General features: G+C 54.1%; 2 protein-coding genes across 9 annotated transcripts in view; both read left to right on the forward strand.

Moving 5' to 3' along the window:
* Positions 1-3396: 3396 nt before the first annotated feature.
* Positions 3397-8279, forward strand: ORAI3 (ORAI calcium release-activated calcium modulator 3). 2 transcript variants are annotated; one of them, XM_043517161.1, is made up of 2 exons: positions 3397-3487; positions 6162-8279. In XM_043517161.1, exon 2 carries the CDS (start codon positions 6168-6170, stop codon positions 6657-6659), a length of 492 nt encoding a protein of 163 aa, XP_043373096.1. In that variant the 5' UTR covers positions 3397-3487; positions 6162-6167; the 3' UTR covers positions 6660-8279. The 2 variants fall into 2 exon arrangements, with proteins under 2 accessions (XP_043373096.1, XP_038260741.1); XM_038404813.2 differs by lacking the exon at positions 3397-3487 and adding an exon at positions 4021-4679.
* Positions 8280-13241: 4962 nt separating this feature from the next.
* SETD1A (SET domain containing 1A, histone lysine methyltransferase) overlaps positions 13242-21132 on the forward strand; it is a 34003-nt gene continuing 26112 nt past the window's right edge. For 4 of the 7 annotated variants that reach the window (XR_005293427.2, XR_005293429.2, XM_043517115.1 and 1 more), the window contains exons 1-2: positions 13242-13370; positions 17143-17273. The gene's annotated coding sequence lies outside the window, so the exon portion shown is untranslated. The remainder of the gene's footprint in view (positions 13371-17142; positions 17274-21132) is intronic. The other 3 variants (XR_005293428.2, XM_038404815.2, XM_043517118.1) reach the window with 1 other exon arrangement.

Consider the following 21132-nt stretch of genomic DNA (forward strand, 5'->3'; position numbering starts at 1 on the left):
TGCAATTAATTGCAGTTTTAAACACACTCTTAAACAATAGAATACCAATTGAAATTTATTAAATATTTTTCGTTTTTTCTACATTTTTAAATATATTGATTTCGATGACAGTACAGATTTCAAAGTGTACAGGGCTCACTTTATTATTTATTACAAATATTTGCACTGTAGAAGTGATAAAAGAAATAGTATTTTTCAATTCACTTCGTACACGTACTGTAGTGCAATCTCTTTATCATGAAAGTGCAATGTAGAAATATTTTGTTACATTACTGCACTCAAAAACAAAACAACGTAAAACTTTAGAGCCTACAAGTCCACTCAGTCGTACTTCTTGGTCAGCCAATTGTTCAGACAAACAAGTTAGGTTTCAGAGTAGCAGCCGTGTTAGTCTGTATTCGCAAAAAGAAAAGGAGGACGTGTGGCACCTTAGAGACTAACAAATTTGAGCATAAGCTTGTGTGAGCTACAGCTCACTTCATCGGATGTGGTTTTCCTCCTCCCCCCCGCTGCTGGTGATGGCTCATCTTAAGTGATCACTCTCCTTACAGTGTGTATGATAAACCCATTGTTTCATGTTTAAAAAAAAAAAAAAAGGGTATCCGATGAAGTGAGCTGTAACTCACGAAAGCTTATGCTCTAATAAATTTGTTAGTCTCTAAGGTGCCACAAGTCCTCCTTTTCTTTTTACAAACAAGTTAGTTTCCATTGATGGGAGATAGTAGCTGGCGTTGCAAGGTATTTACACTAAATGTTTGTATCTGGCACGTATGTCCCTTCGTGCTTCGGCCACCGTTCCAGAGGACATACTTCCATGCTGATGATGCTCATTAAAAAAATAATGCATTAATTACATTTGTGACTGAACTCTTTGGGGGAGAGTTGTACGTCTCCAGCTCTATTTTACCCGTATTCTGCCGTAATTTCATATATAGCCATCTCGGAAGATGACCCAGCATGTTGTTCATTTTAAGAACACTTTCACTGCAGATTTGACAGAACGCAAAGAAGGTACCAATGTGAGATTTCTAAAGATCGCGACAGCACTCGACCCAAGGTTTAAGAATCGGAAGTGCCTTCCAAAATCAGAGAGGGACGAGGAGTGGAACAGGCTTTCAGAAGTCTGAAAAGAGCAACGCTCAGATGTGGAAACTACAGAGCCCAAACTATCAAAAAAGAAAATCAACCTTCTGCTGGTGGCATCTGAGTCAGATGATGAAAATGAACATGCATCAATCCGCTCTGCTTTGGATCGTTATCAAGCAGAACCTGTTGTCAGCATGGACACATCCTCTGGAACGGTGGTCGAAGCATGAAGGGACATATGAATCTTTAGTGCATCTGGCACGTAAATATCTTGTGACACCAGCTACAATGCTGCCATGAGAACGCCTGTTCTCACTTTCAGGTGATGTAAATAAGAAGAGGGCAGCATCATCTCCTGTAGATGTAGCCAACCTTGTTTGTCTGAGCGATTGGCTGAATAAGAAGTAGGACTGAGTGGACTGGTAGGCTCTACAGTTTTACGCTTTTATGTTTGAATGTTTATTTTTGTACATAAGTCTACATTTGTAAGTTCAACTTTCATGATAAAGAGATTGCATCACAGTACTTGTATGAGGTGAATTGAAAAATACTATTTTGGTTTTTACAGGGCAAATATTTGTAATAAAAATAAAGTGAGCACTGTCAACTTTGTATTCGGTGTTGTCATTGACATTAATATTTGAAAATGTAGAAAACATCCAGAAATATTAAAATAAATGGTATTCTACTATTGCTTAACAAAGCAACTAATTGCATGATTAATTGGGATTAATATTTTTAATTCCTTGACAGCCCTAGTATTGATCTATTCACATCCCCATACATATCTATCTACCCATCTATGTACGTACCCATCTACTCAATCCTGTATATAGCTACCCATCCCCATATTTGGCCACCCCCATACATACTGCTCCAGTTCCAGAGCACTGTGACCTCCTCTCGGTGACTTGGGTGTTGAAGGCAAGGCCGGACTGTCACCCTACGAGCTCTGAGCTCTTGGCAGAAATCACTGAGTGAACTTGTCTGGGCTGGGCGACGTAGGAGATGAAAGGACATGGCCTCATGGTTCCTCTACCCTTCCACCTCTGAAATCCTTAATGAGCCTCTGAGTCCTGTGGACTTTCCCTGATCTCGGCCAGGAAATTGGCTTGAGCTCAGAGAACAATTTGCACTCTTCCCTGCAGGAATAGAAACTTTGCCCTGATCAGCCGAGGCTTCCCTGAAACCAGACTAGGTGGGTTTGAGCTGGAGAAGCCCCTCATAGACTGTAAGGAACATAAATAAACACAATTTCCTTTAAATCTATTTGAGATGCCCATTTTACAGATGGGTAAATGGCCTGACACTGGTTTACGTGCAAATTACAGTGGCAGAGTCTCACATGGAACCCAGGAGTCCTGGCTCCCAGCCCCCCCATACTCTCACCCACTAGACCCCCCCTCCCCTCCCAGAGCTGGGATGGAACACGGTCGGGATGCAAGTTTCCCAGGAGACTCACAATGTTCATTATTAAACCTCAGACTCTCAAGGCTGGACCCAGCCCTCTGCCTCCCCAGCACCAGAACCCCATGTCCCGGCACCAGCCGCAGGACAGTTACATCCCAGGAGCTCCAGTCGATGCTCTGAGCAGCGGTGTCCCCCCTCATCCATCCATCTCATCATGTCTGCCTAGTTCTCCCTTCTTCCATCCACATAAATATCCATAGCCAGCTCCTCACATACCCCCAACTCTATTCAACCCTCCCATCCCATCTATCCATCCATCCACCCCGTACATACCCACCAACCTCCATCTATCCATCCATCCATCCCACCTTGTATATACCCACCTGTCCCCTCTGTCCCCACCTATCTCCCATCTCCCCACCCATCTATCCATCCATCCACCCTGTAAATACCCACCAACCTCCTTATCTACCCACCCATCCATTCATCCATCCACCCACCCCATACATACCCACCCACCTCCTTATGTACCCACCGACCTCCCATCTCCCCACACATCCATCCATCCACCCACCCCCCGATACATACCCACCCGCCTCTCATCTGCCCCCCCATCTACCCACCCACCCCATCGATAACTTTTTACCCCACGCAGCCCCTATTTCTCTCCGTCGGACCCTTGGCCGCACTCGGGTGCGGCCTGCGGGAGCCGCTCGTGGGGCGGGAGCGGCGCGCCCGAAACACCCCCAGCCCAGGCAGCGCGCTGCGCCCCGGGGTGCTCGGCGCGGGGCGGGGTGTCCCCAGCGGAAGCCCCGCGTCTCTCCTGCCCCTCCCCCCTCCGGCGGCCGCTTCCCCTTTAAAAACTCCGCCTGGGACAAGCGAGCCTGGCTGGTCCCGCCCCGCCGCCCGGCCCGGCCCGGCCCTTCCCTTCCCTTCCCCCCGCTGCGGCTGCCGGAGCCGCGCACCCGGGCATCAGCTGCGAGCGCCCCAGGTTCTAGCCCCGCTTCCCCGGAACCTTCCCTCTGCTCCCCCCTTCCGGGACAGCGATCCCCTCCCTCGGGAACTCCCCGCTTGGACCTCCTAGGACAGGGACCGCCCGGCCCCCCGCTCTCCCCCAGCCCCTTCCTGCAGGTACCCCCCCGGGCCCTTCCCGCTGCTCGCCCCTCTCCTCCGGCACTCCCCCCTTGGACCTCCTAGGACAGGGACCCCACTTCCGATCCCGGGTCTCCCCAGCCCCTTCCTGCAGGGATCCCCCCCGGGCTCTTCCCTCTGCTCCCCCCGTCCTGGGACAGCGCCCCCCCCCGCACTTCCCCCAGCCCCTTCTTGCAGGTACCCCTGGGGCCTTCCCTCTGCTCGCCCCCCTCCTCCGGCACTCCCCCCTTGGACCTCCTAGGACAGGGACCCCACTTCCGATCCCGGGTCTCCCCAGCCCCTTCCTGCAGGGACCTCCCCCCCGTCCTGGGACAGCGCTTCCCCCCCCCCCGCACTTTCCCCAACCACTTTCCCTCCCCCTCCCCGCTCGCTTCCTGGTTCAGCTCCCTACCCTCGCCCCTTCTCTTCCTTTGCCCTCCCCCCCACCCCGACCTTCCCCTTCTCCGCTGATCCCCTCCCCTGGGTGATCCCTGCCCATGGAGGTCTCTCCTGTCCCATCCCCCCACTGGTTCCCCTTTCCTTGACTAGGGCATCCTGGTCCCCCCCTTTCCCCTCCCCTGCCTGAGGTCTCCCCCCTGCCCCGCCCCATTCTTCCCTCAAGTTTCCCCTGCCTCTTCCCCTCGGCAATCTGTGACCTCCCCCACAGTCTGCTTGTCATCCCCCCACCCCCGCTCCTCTCTCTTTTCCTGTCTTTCCCACCCCCGCTCCCCCCATTGCCTGGGTGCTCCCTGGTCTCCCCTCCCCACTGAGCGGGGGATCTGAGGTCTCACCACCCAGGTCTGATGAAGCCCGGCGGGGGCGCCGAGGGGGAGCTGGGAGGCGAGGGGGAGCGGGAGCCCTTGAACCCGGAGGCGGCGGACACGCTGGGGGTCTCCCCCACCTACCGGGAGTTCGTGCGCCACAGCTACCTGGAACTGATGGGGGCCAACCAGCACTCGCTGCATGCCCTCAACTGGCGCCGGCTCTACCTCAGCCGGGCCAAGCTCAAGGCCTCGAGCCGCACCTCGGCCCTGCTCTCCGGCTTCGCCATGGTGAGCGAACCCAGGAGTCCTGGCTCCCAACCCCCCTCGCTCTAACCCATTGGAACCCACTCCCCTCCCAGAGCCGGGGATAGAACCCAGGAGTCCTGGCTCCCAACCCCCCTCGCTCTAACCCATTGGAACCCACTCCCCTCCCAGAGCCGGGGATAGAACCCAGGAGTCCTGGCTCCCAACCCCCCTCGCTCTAACCCATTGGAACCCACTCCCCTCCCAGAGCCAGGGATGGAACCCAGGAGTCCTGACGAGCTGTAGCTGTGTTTGGGGGGGGGGGGGGAAATCGCAGGAGGTTAGAGCCAGTGGCTGGGAGCCAGGAGGACTCACCCAGGTCCAGATCTGCCCCTTCCCTTCCAGCTAGCCCAGCAACCTCCTTCCCTTCCCCTCCCCGTGGCCCACTTGTTGATTGTGGTTAATTGACCCCAGGGCGGTGGCATGTGCCAGCAGATGTGACACTGTCACAGACCTGGCAACAAGATGAGACAGCTCTTCTCCCCCCCAGCTCTGCCAGTGCCCCCCACTCCTGACCCGCAGCCCCTGCTAGCCTGCGCCCAGTCTGGGAAACGCACGAGGGCCTGATCCCCTCCAGTAGGGGGCAGCGCTGCCCACACTACCCTCTCCCAGAGTCGGGGATAGAACCCAGGAGTCCAGGCTCCCCGATCCATGGTCTGGCTTCCTATTTACTCCCCTCTTGCCCGAGGCTGGAGTCAGGTCAATCTGGAGTGGTGACCCCACTGGTACTGTGAGGGTTAATTCCCCCCTCCCTTTTGGGGGCTGGACTGAAGGGCCCAGGGTGGCAGATCCCTCCCCCCTTGCCCACTGCCCTCCCCCTTGGGCTTAATCCCTGGCAGTGACTGCCACTGCCCCAGGAATGTGACCCACCCCTCTTCCCCCGTCCCTGCTTCGCCCAGTGCCCCCGGGCTGGGCCGGGCTCTGAGACCCACTTCATGCCCCCTGGCAACCCCTCCCCCCCACGCTCCGCAGCACTGCGCCGAGCCCACCCTGCCGCACCCCTGAAATGCAAGCTCTGTTATGCTGCCCTCCTGCCTCCATTCCCCCTTCCCGAGAGGGCATTAGACACAGTGACTGAGCTGTCGGAGCCTGGGAAATATTTGATGTTTGCTGAGCCCGCCCTGCACCCCAGAGCAGCTGGGAAAGGAGCCCTGCCGGAATTTGGCTCCAGCTCTGATGTGTTCAAGGCGTGGGGGAGGGGACCTGGGGCCTTTCCCCTCTAGGGGGAGCTGGCTCTGATCTGGCCCCAGGGGCAGGGACTGTCTGGTTCAGGGGGTGGGGACACAGGGCCTTTCCCCTCTAGGGGGCACCGGCCCCGATCCAATCCCAGGGTGGGGCACTGGCTGGCTCAGGGGTGTGGGGAATGGGACCTGGGGCCTTTCCCCTCTAGGGGGTGCGGGCTCTGATCCGGGCCCAGGGCTGGCTGGCTCCCGCGAGGACTGACTGTGTCTCCGGCGCCCCCTGCAGGTGGCGATGGTGGAGGTGCAGCTGGAGAAGTACGACTACCCGCGGGGGCTGCTGATCGCCTTCAGTGCTTGCACCACAGTGCTGGTGGCCGTGCACCTCTTCGCCCTCATGGTCAGCACCTGCATCCTGCCCAACATCGAGGCCGTCAGCAACATCCACAACCTCAACTCGGTCAACGAGTCGCCCCACGAGCGCATGCACCGCTACATCGAGCTGGCCTGGGGCTTCTCCACCGCCCTTGGCATCTTCCTCTTCCTCACCGAGGTGGTGCTCATCTGCTGGGTCAAGTTCATGCCCGTGGGCCGTGGCGGCTGGGATGCCACCGTGGCCTCCACTGTCATCATGGTGCCGGTGGGGGTGGTGTTCGTGGTGTTCGCCCTCCACTTCTACCGCTCGCTGGTGAGCCACAAGACCGACCGGCACCAGCAGGAGCTGGAGGAGCTCAGCAAGATTAAGTACCAGCTGGACGGAGAGGCAACCGCGGTGCAAACTGTGTGAGGCTGGATCCGGGGCACCACCCCCACTCCTGACCGCAGGGGGAGCCTGGAGCTGGCTGCCGTCCCGGGGATGGCCGGAAGACATTTGCGGCTCCCCCCAAGCATAGGCTGCGTGAGCCGGACAGGAGAGACGGCTGCTGGCTGGGGGATGATCCACAGCTGGGGTCGTTCTCCGTTGTCTTATCTTCCTTCCTCTGCTGCTTTCGGGCTGGGTTTTCCGTACCGCGCCACCCCAGTTGGGGGGGAAGTGGGGCTGGTTTCTCTGGCCCGACCAGGCACTGCCCAGGAGATGCCAGCTGGGCAAACCGCTCCCTGTCCCCTCCCCTTCCCAGCCGTGCTTCCCCTGCTGGGGCTGTGGTGATTGGCTCGTTGTGGAGGGGTGGGGAGGGGCTGTGTGGGGCACGCAGGTACCGATCGGGGGAATGTATAGCCACTGATAGGGCCAAGCTGGGGTCTGCAGTGGGGCATACGCACAGATCTCGGGCTCGCCCACCAGTCGGGTACAGCAGTAGATGCCAGGGTATTATTCTCAACCACATTGCCTCAGCGCTGCCCCCAATGGGGGATTTCTGCATCTACGGCCTCTCCAGCCTTTGGCGGCTGTGGGAGTGGGGCGCTTGTCCCAGAGACACCTGGGCTGAGGGCCAGCCAACTCATGTCCTACCAACCCCCCAGCCCTGTCCTGGAGGGGAAAGGCCCCGTGTCCCCCTGAGCCAGCCAGTCCCAGCTGGATTGGAGCCTGTGTCCTTTTCCCCACTCGTCATTAAATAAAATTAGTGACTAACTAGCTGATATAGCGACCTTTGCTCTCTAGCCACAGTGAAGTGCCCCACTGCAGAGAACAAAACGGTAGCTACCATTAATGTAGGCCCTCTGATAATATGGTCCATACCCTGTCCCTAAAGGAGCTAGCAGAGGGCAACACCCATTGCTAAACCAAAACAAAAGCCAACTCTGTAGGACCTATAATATTTCTTATGCTTAGTTTCTATCAACCAGGAACAGGTACTTAAGCAGAGCAAAACAGACTATATTTTTGTAGGACCTACGATATGTCATTGTCTGCAGATGTGAGAGGAGCACATCTTGCTTTGCCGAATCAGTGTTTTGGTAGGACCTGTAATAATGTTATGGTGCAGGTCCAGCCAGCTGCTTAACTGAAACAGCCAGTCAGTGTTTTGTTTTTTGGTAGGGCCTATAATATGTTGTCACAGATTCAGCCAACATGCGGGCAAGTAGCTTAATGGAAACAAACTGCCAGTGCTTTGTGTAGGGCCTATAATATTGTGTACTCTGCCCTGTGGGGCGGCAAGCAGAAATGTGTGTTTTAGCTGGAAGGACAGAACTATGTGCAAGAGATACTGAGTAATTAATATATGCAGAGCAATTCACAGCCATACTGCAGTGCCTTATAATCACCAGCAGCCTGGTACTGGGAGGGGAGTGGGGTCTGGTGGTCAGAGCAGGGGGGTGCTTGTTCCCTCTGATGCCGACAGTTCGATCCCGCGCTGGGGATTGTGGCTGGCTCCAGCCCCCTGGGCTCTGCTGGTGGATTTTTTTGGTATTTTTTTGTGCCTGTCATTTTTTGTCAGTTTATAAATAAACAATTGTCTTTGGCAAAGGGCCTGGCTGGGGACAGTTATTTGCATGGGCAGCCCTGGAGCGATTGTAGACACGGGTGGTTCTCTGGAGGCAAAGCAGTTTCTAACTAACAGCTGGACCCACATGCATGGCCCCAGCTCCCTCCACCAGAGGAGCTGAGAGCCAGGACTCCAGGGTTCTCTCCCCGGCTCTGGGACAGGGGTGGGGTCTGGTGGGTTAGAACAGGGGAGTTGGGAGCCAGGACTCCTGGGTTTGCTCCCCAGTTCTGGGAGGGGCATTATTGCATTAGAGCAGGGGGCACCTTCATCTCCCCCACCCCACAGCAGGCTGAGCCCTGAGTTGGGATAGACTCTGATGGCCCCAATCCAGAATAAACATTTACCCAGCCTTGAAACATTTACACTGCTGGCCAGAGAGGGAGGGGCAAGCTGGGCCCAGGGCCAGAGCGAGACAGGAGCCTGAGAAACGGAGCCCAAAGGGCCAGGCTGCCTCGGAGTCTGGGATGGGAGGCCAGAGGTGGAGCAGATGTTGCCATCCCTGCCTCACCCAGCAGGGTGTGCTGTGAGGAGCTGGCTGTGCGGGGTGCTCCTAGCTGCTCCAGGCCCGGCCTCTCCCAGCAAGGGGGTGTCGGTGAGACTCGGGGAGGGGCAGGTTTAGGGCGTGTGCCTGGTTTTAGGGACGCCATGAACCAAAACCCCCAGGGCTGAACTCAGGTCTGGACTCGTCAGGGGTGGAGAAAATGAATTAACAGCTGTTCAGTGTGAAACTTTAGCTGGGGAATGGGACACGGGCCCTTTTCCTTGTAGGGGGCCCCAGCTCCCATCTGGCCCGAGGGGAGGAATGGGCATGGGGCCTTTCCCCTCTAGGCGGTGCCAACTCGCATCCTACCCTCTGACAGGGAACCAGCTGGCTCCAGGACAGGGGTAACCCCAAAGGACAGAAAAGTTTGTAGGTAGGGAGCTAGTTTTAAGCTAGGCATTAAATAGCTGGTTAACTGCTGCCCTCTGGTGGGGGAAATGAGTCAATTACACCAGGTGATTGTAGAGGTGACCTGCAACAAGGGAAATCAAATGTCGTGTTGCTATTCGTTATTTCTACTTCATCTCATTCTTATCACTCCATGTTTCCTGCGGGCCCTGACTGAGATCAGGATCCTTGTCCCAGCCAGCTCACCTTCTAAACAGACAAAGGCAGGATCATTCTTCTCACTCATAGATGGGGAAACTGAGGCCCAGAGAGATTCAGTGATTGGCCCAAAGTCCCAGAGGGAGGCTGTGGCTGAGAAGGGCATAGAACCCAGCCATCCAGACCCTGTCTGGTATCTTAACCACAAGAACGACCATCACAATGTGTTAGTGTAGAGTGACCAGATGTCCCGATTTTATAGAGACAGTCCTGATACTTGGGGCTTTTTCTTATATAGGCACCTATTACCCCTCACCCCCATCCTGATTTTTCACATTTGCTATCTGGTCACCCTTTGTTTGTCTTTTTTTTTTTTTCTTCTTCTTTTCTCTACATACACAAGCCCTGAAGGAGTTTTGTAATTCATGTTACTTTAGTCTTGGAACAAACTGTACTTTGCCTACCTCTGTTGGCTGGGAGTCTCCTAGGAGTCCCCAGAGATGTGGATCAGGTCTGTCACAGCCTTAAATTGAAACCATGTCGGGTATTTCACATAACAAACTTTTCTCACCAATGGGTAGCAAGTGTTTGAGTTAAATAGGGAGGTTAGTAAAGGACAAAAACCATTAAGTGGCCTTTATAGCTATACCAGGGTCAGCGGCTGGTTAGGAGGGTCACTTTTGTTAATAAGGAGTCATGGCCTGCTCCATCCACCTTTATGTGGCAACAAGTCTCATTTATACATGTGGTTGAATCTGCTGGGGCGGGGGGTATCTGTGGGTGCTATCTGTGTATTGTCCTTGTGCAATGATATGCCCATTGGTGGCAGATCTTGGATACGGTAGGTTTATTACCTCACCTGCTACATAAAGATGAGCAGGACCCAGAATGTAGCTTGCTGCCTTCCAATGCTAGTGGGTGTCAAAGGGGACTGGTATAACATGTACATTAAGGAGATTAGCTGGGGGGCACCTAATGCATCTCCTTGCACTCAACACTGTGTTGACTCTTTGTGGCAATGACAATGTGTATTGAGGTCAGTAGATTCAATACTTGTGAAAACTACATATGGAAATATATTGAACCATTTGTAATTAAATGCTGCCTCCTGCTCCTCTAAATGTGAATGGGTGGGGCTGATTAAAAAATAGGGAGTATAAAATCTGTGGTAATTAATTGTTGTTTTGAAAGTGCTTCCCACTATCAAAAAATAGGTCAGAGGATGCAAAATTGGTCCCAGAGGGCACAAGATAAGTCTCAAGAGGTTGTAATTGAGCCTATGGAAGGGCACTAGCAGATTCAACAGACTCACCCATATCCTCTATCAAGTAGATGACCAAAAAAAAAAAAATCAGCCTTGATGAATTAGCATTTTATTTGGCTGCTTATGAGATTTTGGATGGTTTTATTAATGACTTAGATTTATTTCAATTTATTGACTTTTTCCACAATGAAGAAAGTGCTGAAGGTGAGTCACTGGCTTTTTATTGACTTCCGGGGGGGGGGGATATCAGGCGATTGATTAGCTATGTAGATTCCACACAATTTACCCATGGGCTTAAAAAAAGGTTTGTGAAGTAGCGGTTGAATTTCTGCTCTCCGATGTTGTGTAACTTAATTTCCACCAAATGCATCCGATGAAGTGAGCTGTAGCTCACGAAAGCTTATGCTCAAATAAATTTGTTAGTCTCTAAGGTGCCACAAGTCCTCCTGTTCTTTTTGTGAATACAGACTAACACGGCTGCTACTCTGAAACCTTAATTTATTTAATTTTTCTACGCTGTGACGAAAGTGCTGGCAGCGGATGAGACAGTAGTTTTTTTTTTTTTTCCTTCTTCCTCTCATCACTACTTGGCTCCAGCTGTAGCTGGCTTTAGCAGGTTCGGCATAACCCTTAATTAAATAATTATATTATGTTAATTCAGGAGCTGATTCCTCTCCTACTCGTGACTCTTTAAAGGGAGGAAATTATTTATTTTAATGTATTGTAATTTATTGCACCCTGTGGCAAAAGTGCGGTAGACAAATCAATCCCTCAGGATTCTCCCAGCCACTGGAACTAGCTGTGATTTCGCCAATGCAGATTCAATCCCGTGATATCCAATCACTACCTTTTTAAATAATAGGAGTACTTGTGGCACCTTAGAGACTAACAAATTTATTAGAGCATAAGCTTTCGTGAGCTACAGCTCACTTCATGAGCTGTAGCTCACGAAAGCTTATGCTCTAATAAATTTGTTAGTCTCTAAGGTGCCACAAGTACTCCTTTTCTTTTTGCGAATACAGACTAACACGGCTGCTACTCTGAAACCTGTTTTTAAATAATATTATCTAATCCATGGAGTCATTTGCCTCCCTCTGATTCTTCTCTAGCATTGTAATTCGTTACTTTAATGCATTTAAATTCCTTCTATTTCATAGTGAAAGTGGAAGGTATGAATAACCATGTCCCTCCCTTCTATTGAATTAGCTGGCATTTTGCCAAAGCAGATTAAATACTTGAACCTCCCATTTCTTTCCGCACAAATAATTTGGTGATTGTTTTAGGAGTATGGGGTCATTTTCGTCCTATTGGCTCTTTATTACAGTGTAAACAATATTGTAAAATTAATCAACTGTATTCAATCATATGATGAAACTGTTGTGTACAAATGAACTAGTAGGTTTCCCCTCCCCTCCCTTCCTTGGTGCTAGATAGAAAAGGAGTACTTGTGGCACCTTAGAGACTAACAAATTTATTAGAGCATTAGTCTCTAAGGTGCCACAAGTACTCCTTTTCTTTTTGTGAATACAGACTAACACGGCTGCTACTCTGAAAATTGGTGCTAGATAGTATGTGCTGTGGCGAAATTGTATTTCTCAGTCTATTTCCCCAATATAAAATATGATGCACGGGGGGGGGGGTGTCTTACTCCTCGTATTGGCTTTCCTACAATTGTGTAATAAAATATTAAAATATTTAAATTTATTCCTTCCGATGGCGAAAGTGCAGACTTTGAATAATCCCTCGTTCCTTTCCTAGGAACAAGTTATGATGTTACCAAAGTAGATTCAATCCCTGCCTCTCTCATTCTCCCCTTTATAAAATTAGTGTGAGCCGACAAGGAGTAGGACAGGGATCATTTGTCTCCTGTTGGCTTCTCTATGCTGCTGTAATCAAATATTTCGATTTATTGAAATGCAATCCATGGCCATGGCGAAAGTGCTGGAGGCAAATAACACTCTCCTCCCCTAGCTGTGATTTCGCCACACCGGATTCATTCTCTGAACATTCAATTCTTTCCCGTCCTTCAAAAATAATATGACGGATCGGGAATCATGGTTTTTTTCCTTTTACACGTTCCTAATGCTGTAATTAATTAATTTAAAGTTAGTTAAATTTATTTCATCCCACGACGAAAGTTGTGAGGTTTTATATTCCCCCTAGGAACTAGTTGCGATTTCACCAGAGCCAATTCATGCCCTGTATCTCCAATTATCGCCTTCAAAAAATAACGCGGTGCATCAGGCCGACTCACGTTCTTCCTTTTGCCTGTCTGCTACGTTGTCATTCATTATGTAAATACCTTTAAATTCATACTAATCCGTGGCGAAAATACAGCTCTCTCTTTCCCTGCTGTGGGGCTAGCTGCCGTTTCCCTGGAGGGGATTCGTCACCTTTACCGATCTTGGGGTGAGAGAGGAAAAAAAAATCGTCCCCTTATAAAACGAAAGAGAGGGAGGAGAAGGGCCTCCGAGCCGGGCTCCACCCCGAGCGGAGGCGAGTAGTTGTCATTTCCCACGTCGAAAGTGCGGAGGCGAACACACAGAAGCGGGGACAGGAGGGGGGAGCGCGAGCCGCCGGGAAGTCTCGCGCGAGCCGCCGGGACGTCGGCCGTTGGCCCCGCCCCCTCTCCCTGTCTGCGGCGGCGGCAGTAGCGGGCCCCCCCTGTTCGCCGAGCGAGGAGGCCGCGCGCGCGGGGGGGGAGGGGCCGGGAGCAGCGAGGTGAGAGCGGCGGCGGCGGCGGGGGGGGGGCGCGCGCGGGAGCCGGGGGGGCCCTGGGGGGGCGGGGCCGGGCGGCGGGTGAGGAGCGGCTCGAGGGGGGGGGGCAGCGTCCCTGAGGGAGACGGGGGCAGCTGTGGGAGAGGATGCTGCTGTGGGGGAGGGGGGAGCTGGGGTGGGGGGGCTGGTTGGATGGGGAGGGAGGCTCAGAGGAGAGGCACTCTAGGAGTGGGGGGGAGCTGGGGTCGGGGGGGGCAGCATCCCTGAGGGAGACGGGGGCAGCTGTGGGGGAGGGGGGAGCTGGGGTCGGGGGGGCTGGTTGGATGGGGAGGGAGGCTCAGAGGAGAGGCACTCTAGGAGTGGGGGGAGGGGGGAGCTGGAGTCGGGGGGGCTGGTTGGATGGGGAGGGAGGCTCAGAGGAGAGGCACTCTAGGAGTGGGGGGGAGCTGGGGTCGGGGGGGGCAGCATCCCTGAGGGAGACGGGGGCAGCTGTGGGGGAGGGGGGAGCTGGGGTCGGGGGGGCTGGTTGGATGGGGAGGGAGGCTCAGAGGAGAGGCACTCTAGGAGTGGGGGGAGGGGGGAGCTGGAGTCGGGGGGGCTGGTTGGATGGGGAGGGAGGCTCAGAGGAGAGGCACTCTAGGAGTGGGGGGGAGCTGGGGTCGGGGGGGGCAGCATCCCTGAGGGAGACGGGGGCAGCTGTGGGGGAGGGGGGAGCTGGGGTCGGGGGGGCTGGTTGGATGGGGAGGGAGGCTCAGAGGAGAGGCACTCTAGGAGTGGGGGGAGGGGGGAGCTGGAGTCGGGGGGGCTGGTTGGATGGGGAGGGAGGCTCAGAGGAGAGGCACTCTAGGAGTGGGGGGGAGCTGGGGTCGGGGGGGGCAGCATCCCTGAGGGAGACGGGGGCAGCTGTGGGGGAGGGGGGAGCTGGGGTCGGGGGGGCTGGTTGGATGGGGAGGGAGGCTCAGAGGAGAGGCACTCTAGGAGTGGGGGGAGGGGGGAGCTGGAGTCGGGGGGGCTGGTTGGATGGGGAGGGAGGCTCAGAGGAGAGGCACTCTAGGAGTGGGGGGGAGCTGGGGTCGGGGGGCTGGGGTCGGGGGGGGCAGCGTCCCTGAGGGAGACGGGGGCAGCTGTGGGGGAGGGGGGAGCTGGGGTCGGGGGGGCTGGTTGGATGGGGAGGGAGGCTCAGAGGAGAGGCACTCTAGGAGTGGGGGGAGGGGGGAGCTGGAGTCGGGGGGGCTGGTTGGATGGGGAGGGAGGCTCAGAGGAGAGGCACTCTAGGAGTGGGGGGAGGGGGGAGCTGGAGTCGGGGGGGCTGGTTGGATGGGGAGGGAGGCTCAGAGGAGAGGCACTCTAGGAGTGGGGGGGAGCTGGGGTCGGGGGGGGCAGCATCCCTGAGGGAGACGGGGGCAGCTGTGGGGGAGGGGGGAGCTGGGGTCGGGGGGGCTGGTTGGATGGGGAGGGAGGCTCAGAGGAGAGGCACTCTAGGAGTGGGGGGAGGGGGGAGCTGGAGTCGGGGGGGCTGGTTGGATGGGGAGGGAGGCTCAGAGGAGAGGCACTCTAGGAGTGGGGGGGAGCTGGGGTCGGGGGGGGCAGCATCCCTGAGGGAGACGGGGGCAGCTGTGGGGGAGGGGGGAGCTGGGGTCGGGGGGGCTGGTTGGATGGGGAGGGAGGCTCAGAGGAGAGGCACTCTAGGAGTGGGGGGGAGTTGAGGTCTCTGGGGAGACTGGGCTCCCTCTGGAGAGGGAGGGGTCTGATGTGGAAGCTGAGGCTTGGGGGGAGGGGGAAGCTGAGGGGAGGGGCTTAAAAGAGGGGAAGAAGCTGAAGTCTTGAAGGGGGAGACAGGGTCACCTGAGGGGAGGGGGAGCTGGGAGGTCTGTGCTGGAGGGAACTGATTTGTGTTGAGGGGGTGGGGCATGGGAGTGTGAGGAAAATGGGGGATTTGAGGGGGGAGTTGAGAGGTGGGTTTTGGGAGTGTTGCAGGGGTAAGCTGGTATGGGGAATGTGGAGGGCAGGCCCCGGGGGGAGTCCTGAGTGGTAGAGATCTTGGGGTGGGGGGAGCTGAGGAGAGAATTGGAAGTGGATGGGGAGCTGAGGCCCCTGATAGAGAATTGGGGCAAGATGATCAGAGCGGTGGGGGGGTGGAATCTAAGGGAAGCACTAGATGGGGGAAGCCCCTGGGAAGGGGGAGGTCGGGAGGTCATAGGATGGAGATTGGGGGGGTAGAGGCCCTGGGGGCATGGGGACACAAGGGGGCAGATCTGAGGGAAGGCCTATTGCAGCTATTGGCCGGAGGTGGGGGACACACTGAAGTAGGAAAAGCCTGTGGGGTGAGGGTGCTCTAGGTTGTGCTGGGTTGGGGGAGGGTCTATGCCAGTGGGAGGGAGCTGCCAAGCACTCGGGGTGGGATGCGGGCAAGGGTGATGCCTGGGCCCTGGGTTTAAGGATACGGGCAGTGCTGTGAGGTTGGGGGTTTGGCGGGGAGAGTTATACCAGGTGGCATCCCTGGAGCTCGCAGGGGGCACCAAGGTAAAAGCAGGAGTGGACTCTGTCCCCTTCATTTCTTGGCTTTAGTGCCAGTCCGGATGTGAGCCCTGGGCACTGCCCGCTCCCCACCAGCTCCCTGTGGGCTCAGATGGAATGTCCCAGTCTCCGCCTGCCCTTTTACTGGGAACCTGCTATAGGCTGACTTCATTTAACCCCTTGGTGGTGGTAGCAGAGTTAGAGTGGCACAGTTACACCTGCTTTGGCTCCTGCCATAGGGCATGCCCCGGACAAGACATCTGGTGTCCTGTAGGGAGAGACTGCAGGCACTATAGTGGTGGTGGTGGTGGGGCTGGGAGTCAGAGCTCCTGGGTTCTGTCCTGGTACTAGCAGGGGAGTGGGGTCTGGTCGGTTAGAGCAGGGGGGCTCGGAGTCCGGACTCCTCAGTTCTGTTTCCGGCTCTGGAAGTGGGTGTGCTCTATAATGATGGAAGGGGCTGGGGCCGGGAGTTAGGAATCCTGGATTCTTTTTTGGCTCTGCCACTGATCTGCTGCATAGCTTTGACTCTTTGCCACTTTGTGCCTCAGTTTTCTCACACCTAAAGTGGGGATGATAATGGGACTGGCTAGGTTAGATTTTTGGATGAAAGGGGCTGTAGAAGAGCGAGCTGTTACTATCAAAGGGGACCCTGTTATAACCACCCTTTGATCCTGCATTACAGCTTCCAGGCTTAGATAGTAACTCCCTTCTCTTTGGAAACGGCTGCTTTACAAAATTCAGAGCTGGACTCTGGCATTAGAGCGCGCGCGCCAGAGGCCTGATTTAGGGTTTCATGCTGCAGCCCATCATTGTAGTGCAGTCTTATCTTATTTATAAGCCTGCCCTTCTCAGTATCTGGCTTGAGAGGGTTAGATCAGATCTCAGAAGCCAGATTGTGACATAACTTTTAACCTGGGTTTCATTTTTGTCTTTTGAATCTCTTAATTTTTTTAATTTATTTTTGCTAGTAGACAAGTTGATTAGAAACTCTAATATCATACAGGAGCTTGGAATTGAACCCAGGAGTCCTGCCTCCCAGCCCTCCCTGTCTAACCCACTAGATCTCACTCCCCTTCCAGATCTGGGGATAGGACCCAGGAGTCCTGACTCCAGTACAGTTGCCCTTTCACACAGTAGGGCACAGCTGTTTGTATGTTCTGGATGCATCCTCTGTAATACACAGCAGAAGCCCCCCTTTACCTCCTTCACTCTTTATTCCTCTGAGGCTTAACCCCCATTTCTTTTGCTTCCCTCCCAGTTCTTCGAGGTCCCACTCTGCGTTATGGACTAAACATCTGCTCCATTGCATTGGAAAGAAGCCTGCCGCATTTACAGACACACGTCGTCTTTCCTTGCTATCAAGAGCACAAAACAAATCATCCATAACAGGTACGATTTCATACCTATCTCCTATCGATCTGGATTCGCTTTTCTGGGCTGGGTTGAGGCACACTGGTGGGGTCAGGGGAATTCTAGTGCTCCTGGCTTGAGGGAATCGGGGTGGGTGGGTGATACTGCCCCCTGCTGGAGGAATTGGAGCCCTGTGGGTGTGTGGCTCTGTCTCCTGCTGGAGAGAATTGCGAGTTTGTGTGTGTATGTATGGGTAGTGTTGCCCCCTGCTGGCAGGAATCAGGGTTCTGTACCTGTGCTCTCCCTCCTGCTGCCCTGTGGATACACAGACACCTTTCTTCCCAAGGGGCATGAGTGGGTGTTGCCCTGTCTGATCATGCTTAGCATATCCTGTGTAGGATGGTACTCAAACAAGGCACTGTTTACGAAGGCATCTTGCAGTGCTGGACTGGTTTGCACATCTGCATTCATGTAACGATGCCCTGTGGGATCAGGGTGGGGGCATCTGTGCGGCTTCCAGAACAATGGGGGAACCCGGATCTTGATCAAGGTGGGGGTCTGTGTGGTGCCCAACACAACAATAGCCTCCCCTCTCTGTTCTGGCCTTTTCTATTTAGGCTGTGAGCTGTTCGGGGAAGGGACTGTCTCTCCCTGTATGTCTGCATGGTGCCCGGTGCAATGGGAGTCCATGATCTTCATTGGGGGGTGGGGTCTGTGCAGCACCCAGCGCAGTGGCAGAGACCCTCCAGACCTGGATGGGGCTCTCCACATGCTATCTCAATATACATGATAAAGTTTCTATAGGTGAAGCGTAGATCTGCTACACTGGGTTGAATTGCTTGGTAAAACTAATGTGGGCTTTCCTGGTGGTATTGATGGCTCCTTGGAACTCTGGAAAATTCCCCAGGGGGGTCCTGCCCCATCCCCAGGAAATCCTCAGTTGGTTGCTCTCACAGATGTGACATTATAACGCCAGGCATATTTAATATACATAAACATGGGTGGGGGAGTATCATTAAGAACAGCTGAGCTGTTATAGTGCAAAATTCCTATGAGGTAGGAAATCGACAGAAAATTCTGATCTTTAGGGGGGTTGTGGAACAGGGAGTTGAGGGGTTCAGGATGAAAGTCGGGGGCACCGCTACCTACACGCATTGAAACGGAAGCCCTGCTCTTTCTATGGTCCCCACTTAGCCTTGGAGTGCTGGTAACAACCCAGATCTCGAAACAGATCCCCATTAAGCTCTGTGGGGATTGGGGTGGCTTACCTTGCCAGTGCCCAGATTATACCCACTGTGTGCACTCAGTCTCCAGATCTGACGTATAAATTTGTATCTGACTCTTTACAGCTGCTATAAGGGCAGGGCTGATTGTGGATGGAAAAAGCAGGGTGATCTAGTTCCTTTGAACTTCTACCACTCCCCTCAGCGCCTATATAACTCATTAACTCTGTCTTGGTGTCCAGTGTGTTGAGATGAGGACATAGATCAGAAAGGACTCTGTCGTCCCCATCCCACTTGGTATTGTTTGCCTCACTACCAGTTTGGCTTCAAAGTGTGCAGTGTTCGTGGGTACATGTGAAGGTGTAGTTTTGTGTGTCACGACTTTCTTGGGCACATGCCAACGTGTCTAATTACATTTTGCCCTCCTGACAGTCCTCTTGCAATTTCATGAGGATATGGGATTTTTCTACATTTCCTGTCCTAAATTATGCACTGTTACCCTGCTGCCCTATCCCAGAGATGGCTGAAATTCAGTGCCTGACAAGTGATTTCTATGTGGTGTGGCTGTTATCCAATTGCCCCGCCCCAGAGATGGCTCCATCTGAGCGCCAGGCAAGCCATCCCAATACAGCGCCACTGTGCAGCTGTTATCCAGTTGCTCCACCCCAGAGGTGGCTGCATCTCAGTGCCAAGCGAGCCATCCCTGTGGGGCATTACTGTATGGCAGTGACAGCCATCTCTGGGCTAGGGTAGCTGAGTTTCTCAATGCTAGGTTAGAGATCTCTGTTCCCCAGCTGCCCTGACCCAGAGGTGGCTGCGTCCCAATAGTAGGTGAGGCATCACTGTGCTGCTGTTACCTAGCTACCTCTTCCCAGAGGCAGCTGCATCTTGGTGCCAGGCAATGTCTGTATAGGCAAACTTTTTGTGGTGAAATTTAAGGGACTAGTGGGTGGGTTACAAACATGCCCATCAGTTACAAGGTAGGCAGTTGCTGTAATTGGATCTATCCACAAGAACCCCAGTTTACAGGTAGAGGAAAGGGACCAGATTCCCCTGGCTCCTGCAAGTGAGTTGATGTCACCTGGGCCAGGGAGGAGAGGTTAGAGACTGTTCGCTATCCCATGCTAGCTTTCAAGCCAGAGACTAGTAAAAGCTTAGACTGATGAGAACTGGTCCATCTTGCTCATCCCCCACTGGCTGTTCCCCCAGCAGAGATGGAGTTACCCCATCCGGGCCCTCCTCACCTGGGGTGGAATCGTCCCCCACAGATTATTATTCAGGGCTCTTAATTTCTGGTCTCTAAGGTGAGGAGGCTCCTGTCTTTTCCCATGAGAGAGATGAGAACATCACTTATTAGACTCTTCTCTCATGGGAAATATTTCCTAAGGCTTGACCTAAATTTTCCTGAATTTCCTTGTTGTTTCTAGTTCTCTTTTCCCACCCTAAAGAATTTCCCCCCATGCTTGGCTTTGATGCTGTTCAAACACCGATTGACAGTGATTATGAACCCGCTGCTTAACTCAGCTCGCCATGGTTAGCTGCATGTCTGATGGGTCTGGCTCATGTGCTCTGGCTCACCAGATTCATGGTTTGGAAGGAATTTCCCCCGGGTCAGACCTGCAGGGACCTTGGGGTGGGGGTGGGGGGGTTGCCTCCACCTGCAGCACAGGGTATGGATCACCTGATGAGATCATCTGTGCATAACTCACCTAATCAATTCCCTGCCATTGCAGAGGCCTCGGTATCCCACCTCCATCCCTGCCACCCTAAATCAGATGCAGGGGCCCATCTAGTCTGGTATCCCTCCCCATCCTGACCACCCCACATCAGACCCTTGGGCCCATCTAGCCCGGTATCCTGCCCCCTCCCTGCCATCTCAGATCAGACCCCTGGGCCCATCTAGCCCAGCATTATTACCCCCTCAACCTTTCCTGTTCTCACAATGGCTGAGTCTAGAATTTGCACAGGCCTAAGGTTTAAGCTGGACTCAAACCGGATCCAAGCCCATGAGGATTGAGTTGTTTTTCCGTCTATGCCAGCACTTCCTGCTGAACCTGTGTTCCCCGCTTCTGCTAGCTTGGGGTTCCTCAGCACACGCACTCTGCAGTGTGCACAGTGCAGCGAGGTGGCGGGCAGCCAGCAGGAACAGGGCATGCAGTCTCTTTCGCGCCAGCCCTGTGGGCAGGAGGAGAGCTGGTCCGACTTGAGCCTGAGAGGGGCCAGTTGTTTTCCCACCTGATCTGGACCCAACACTTGTAGTTGGGTAGAAAGACTATAGTTCAGCCTCCCGAGGGCTTGATCTAACCCAAGTCAGTGGGCTCAGCAGAGGGGGACCTGGGTGTAATGGATTGGTCCATGCTAGACAAGAGGTCAGACTAGATGATCTAATGGGACTTTTTGGCCTGGAACTCTCTGAAATGCTTCCAGGCTTCCCCAGTAACCCTGGCGAATCTTGTCTCAATAGCTGGTTGGTCTCCAGCTTGCTGGGATCGAGGAGCCCTCCTGGTTGTGTGTTTGTGGGGATGTGTCTGGTGGAGTGGATAGAGAGGTGCTTTCCTCTCTGGACCTGGAGGCTTCTGGGATTGAGGGAGATGTGAGCAGCGTGGCAGAGCAATCCCAGAGGTGGCTAGCAGGGGGTACTACGTGGCTAATAGTGGTTTTTCTCCTCTCTGTCT

This window comes from Dermochelys coriacea, chromosome 6 (genome assembly GCF_009764565.3).
Source record: "Dermochelys coriacea isolate rDerCor1 chromosome 6, rDerCor1.pri.v4, whole genome shotgun sequence".
NCBI classification, from domain to species: domain Eukaryota; kingdom Metazoa; phylum Chordata; order Testudines; family Dermochelyidae; genus Dermochelys; species Dermochelys coriacea.